At 37.3% G+C, this 4887-nt stretch overlaps 1 protein-coding gene across 1 annotated transcript in view; it reads left to right on the top strand.

Annotated features, from left to right (window-relative positions):
- LOC109842885 overlaps positions 2738–4887 on the top strand; it is a 4345-nt gene continuing 2195 nt past the window's right edge. Inside the window, exons 1-4 of the mRNA XM_020411792.1 lie at positions 2738–3073; positions 3248–3310; positions 3405–3583; positions 4176–4248. Coding sequence (XP_020267381.1) covers positions 2905–3073; positions 3248–3310; positions 3405–3583; positions 4176–4248 — 484 coding nt within the window. The 5' untranslated portion in view covers positions 2738–2904. The remainder of the gene's footprint in view (positions 3074–3247; positions 3311–3404; positions 3584–4175; positions 4249–4887) is intronic.

Here is a 4887-nt window from a genome sequence, read left to right on the forward strand (position 1 = left end):
AAAATAAAAAACACCCGGGCCAGCCCGGAACCCGGCCCGGTCTGGCCCGGCCCGGGCCGGGTTTCCGGGCCGGGTCGGGGTTAACAGGCCTACTAATAAGGTTCCGGTGGAGAGAATGAACATGATGAACACTTTGCAGATTTAGAGCTTTCCCAGAGGTCATGGTTAGCTCTATGCATCCACTTCTCATTATTTGTTTGGTGGAGTCATCTGATAAGCTTATGCTTCTTCCACGTAATTCCTGGTAAGTAGAAAACCAAAAGTGATCAATGCAAACATGAATATTAGCTTCGCAATCCAAGTACCAATCAGTGGAGGAAGTAAGAGAAGTTACAAGATAGGATGAAGAGGCTAACCTGAAGGAAGTTGGATTTTCTTCAATCATGTTTACTTTGTTAGATCAATTTCCCTTTGGAGCAGGTTTGGCTGGTTCCTTCTTCCGATAGAAGCAGTTCAAAGCCATGTGGTTGGTTCTACCACAGACATAGCAGAACTTACCATCAGACTTATGGCTGGAATAGTTGGGATTTGATTTAGAGAAAGATTTGTTGAAGGACTGTTGCTTTTTCTTGAATTTCTTCCCTTTGGGTTTGAAATTCCTAGATTTAGGCTTATCCTCTACAAAGTTCACTTTAGCTTTCATTTCAGACTTGGGTTCGAAATTTTGCCTATGTTGGTCTTCAATGTGAATAACCTTGAGGGCTTCAGTTAAGGTTAGATCTCCTTGCTTGTGTCGGAGATCTCCAGCAAATCTAGATCAGGAGGGAGGGAGTTTATCAATCAAACATGAAACTTTAAAGTCATTAGTAAAGGAGTTTCCCTTTGATTGGAGGTGACAGAGGAAATCTTGAAATTCATGAATTTGTTCATTTATGAGTTTGTCATCAACCATCATGAACTTATTGAATGAAGAGGAGGTAAAACACAGAATTCCGGCATCATCATAGTCATATTCTGCTTCAAGAACATTCCATAGGTCTTTAGCACTTTTGAACTCATAATATATGTCATAAAGATTGTCCGCAAGTGTACTAAGAATCCTATGGCAACAATGATAGTTAATTTCTTCTGGTTTCATAGAGCTAGAAAAGAAGGTAGCACCAGAACCAGAAGTGGAAGGAGTAGGTTCAGATTGAGGACCATACACAGGAGAGTTGGAGGGTTAAGATCCACTAGATGAAGACTCAGGAGTGTCTATGGCAGATAGGAGACCTAGGGTGGTGAGCCAGTATCTCATCTAATTATTCCACCGTTTATAGTTAACACTGGTGAACTTTTCAGGTTCAACACTCTTGGAATGATCAGGATTAGGCATAAGTCCGATTTAAGTTAACTAGTCCAGGTATTTTAGAATCTGAAGGAATTAAAGGGTTTTGTCAATACCACTGGACTAGTTACTTAGGAAATTATGACTTTAAAGGATAAGATGCAAGATGAACAGAATAGAACAATCTAAGCAATAATTGCAAGAAATATTTCCTAACATAAAATCAAGTAATTTATTTCGGAAAATATTTATAACAAGTTAACAATTAATTACGAATAAGATAATTAACTGTAATTATTTAAGAAATAATTATCAACAATAATTAACAACTATAAAATTGATGAACAGTAACAGTACATTTCCTGATTGTTCCCCCCTTTCCGGATGAACAGTACTTCTGTTTTTAAGATGAACAGTAAAGTTACTTATTTTAAATCAAACGGAAATTGTAAATTTTTTGAGTGAACAGTAACTTATAATTATTTTAAAATAACAGCTATAACAGTTAATCTTCTTAGATATAAATCACATAAAATTAAGTTATAGCATGCAAATTAATAAATAAATCCGAATGTAGAAAGGAATCAGAAAGTCTAGCCTAATCGGGAGCAGTCATGTAAACACTGTCTTAGAAGATTAAGAACCCGCTTATCGTCCTGACGCAGATGATCCTCTCTCCCCTGGTGGTAAAAACCCCCGGAATCGGCCGACCTCTGAACTCGGGCGAGAGTACAAAGCTTCTGCTCAGATGAAGAAGGTTGTCCGAAAATAACACCAAAATATGGACGAAATTTGCTTTTGAAAGCAGAGGAGAGAAGAGAAAGAAGAGATTTGTTATGTGTTTTCCGAATGTAAATTAGGGGTGTATATCTAGGGTTGAGAAACCCTTAAGGGTCGCTGGATCCAAGCTCATGTTCCCAAATCACGCGTACCCGTTACCCTAATTCACGCAGCCGTTACGCACACAAAAAACGTGCAAAATAAAGCCAGAGAAAACAAAAAACGTGCGTGTGAGGTGCGGCGAGGCACGCGTGATATGCAAAGCCCAAACAATACAAAACCCAAAATACTATTAAAAGCCTAATAAGAGGAGATGCAATTTAAACCACCTAACTATTCATTTTATTTTTCAATGTGAGACTATTCACAAAGGCAATATTGCCTTTTCTCAATAACATAGCCAACATATTATTCATTACATTACCCCCACAAGATTTGCACTCTTATTCTAATTTACACTCAAAAGCAACTCACAACCATACATTAAACAAATCAACAATTGTCGTCTTTCTACTAATCTTTCTACTAATTTTTTGATAGTCAAATGATCCAAATCCATTAAATTAGTGGTCTATCTGTCAACTAAATTTTTTAGAAAGAATCCAAAACCGTCCTTACCTTAAAAGCTAATTTTACCAGCTAGAATAAATGTCTCGCTTATGGACAGTGGAACAATATTTGGAATAATCAAGTGAAAGGGAGAAAGAGAGCCGCAGACCATTCAAAAACAAGCGGATAACATCCCACTTCGTACTCCAGCCTCTCTCCTGTGAACCGAACCACACTGAATTTTTTTCACCACCATCATCTTCTCATTTCACGTGCTATCAAAATTTATCCAATATCAGGTGAAAACCATGGCTTGCCGTTCCATCAACATGTACGGTTCACTGCTCAGGCCACGGAGGATCATCGCCGATCAGTCTCCGGTGATCAGTTTCCGGCCGAACGAAGCAGGAAGATTAGGTGTTAATCGCAGGGTCGTGTTGTGTTGTTCTGCTCCTGAATCCTCCTCCACGGCTACCGGTATATGCACATATGCAAAATAATAATAATAATAATAATAATATCTCGGCTTTTAGAGATTACGACGTAGTCCCTCTTTTTTATAAGTTCCTTTTTAATTCGTTTTATTCCTTTTAGTTTGATATTTGCTAATAACACTCGATAGTCATTGATGCTTCGGCTTTGAATTTCTAGTAACTGACAAGAAGGAAGCAGAGCCAGCAAAGGCAACAACACCTGCAGCTGCGGCAACAACTGGTGTGTATGAATGAGTTCATGGCATAGTTTCCACAAAATGCTGGAAAACAATAAGATGAAAGATTGAATTTTGATATTTGCAAGTTTTCTATAGCTACTGAGAAGAAGGAAGCAGAGCCAGCAAAAGCAAAAGCTTCTCCGGCGAAGCCAAAGAAAGCTCCGGTGAAGCCACTGCCTGAGATGATGGAGGAGGATGTTATCCCCTCGCTGAAAGCAACACTTGAGACTGAAGAAGATCTCTCACAGATTGAGCTCTCTTTTAAAGATAACAGGGTCAGTTTTTGGATTCAACATTATAAATGTATCGGTTGTTTGGTTCACAAAAAATTGCAGCCACAACTGCTACCACAATTGAAATAGCAAAAGGATTATTGAAGCTGCCATTGGAGCAACTTGTTTAGCTGCAATTGTGGTATTTTACCACTGTAGTCATAAACAGGATATCACTCTGTAAATAAGTAAATTGCAATTGATTTGAAAAAGATCACAGTTGCAGTAAAATAAACAACTGGAATATATATATTTCTGGCAAATCGCTCAGTAACAGTTGCGAGTTTCCACAAACCAAATAGCACCATAGTGCACAACGCAAACACAGTATCCAGAAATTAACCCCCAGTATTGCACTAGTATTCACTTGCTTGGATAAAAGAGATCGACACAGATTTTGTCATATCTGATTTGTTTCACATAAAAATATTACCTGATTGCACAAGAGAAGTGCAGCTTCTTTATCAAGTAAAGATTTTTGAATGAACACAAAAACTCCCCGCCCAAATAAAAAACTGCTCTTGCTATTCACTATTAATAGAAACTCAACATGCATTTCTTGCTATCTAACCATTGCTTAATCTGCTGCTAACAGTTGGAAGGTTCTTTCCTAAAGAAAGACGTACCCTACTACTTCTGGGCATTTTTTCCAGATGGAGTCCTCACAGGTACCATCTTCAAACTTCATTTATGACTTGATGTCAGCGGTGCAACAGGATAAATATGTTCACGGATATAGTTGACGTTAATATTTGATCGGATATGATGTATGTTCTTTCCCCCCTAATATGGAAATCCTGATAATTATATCAGTCAAATAGTTAAAGCTATTAATATTATGGTTTTAGATTTCGTGTATTGAAGCCGATTTTTTATGAGTCAGAGACCAACCCTAAGATTTTGTTTCTTGGATACATTTGTGGCTAAGGCCTTGTTTTATTTAGACAGTTCTTAACTTCTTATATCACATGTCCCATATGTGTAAGTTTTGTATGTTTTGTCTCATATCTCATATCTGATAGGTATTTATATTTACATTTTTTATGAGTCAGAGACCAACCCTAAGATTTTGTTTCTTGGATACATTTGTGGCTAAGGCCTTGTTTTATTTAGACAGTTCTTAACTTCTTATATCACATGTCCCATATGTGTAAGTTTTGTATGTTTTGTCTCATATCTCATATCTGATAGGTATTTATATTTACTTTTATTTAGACAGTTCTTAACTTCTTATATCACATGTCCCATATGTGTAAGTTTTGTATGTTTTGTCTCATATCTCATATCTGATAGGTATTTATATTTAC

This window comes from Asparagus officinalis, chromosome 5, assembly GCF_001876935.1.
Source record: "Asparagus officinalis chromosome 5, Aspof.V1, whole genome shotgun sequence".
In the NCBI taxonomy this organism is placed as follows: domain Eukaryota; kingdom Viridiplantae; phylum Streptophyta; class Magnoliopsida; order Asparagales; family Asparagaceae; genus Asparagus; species Asparagus officinalis.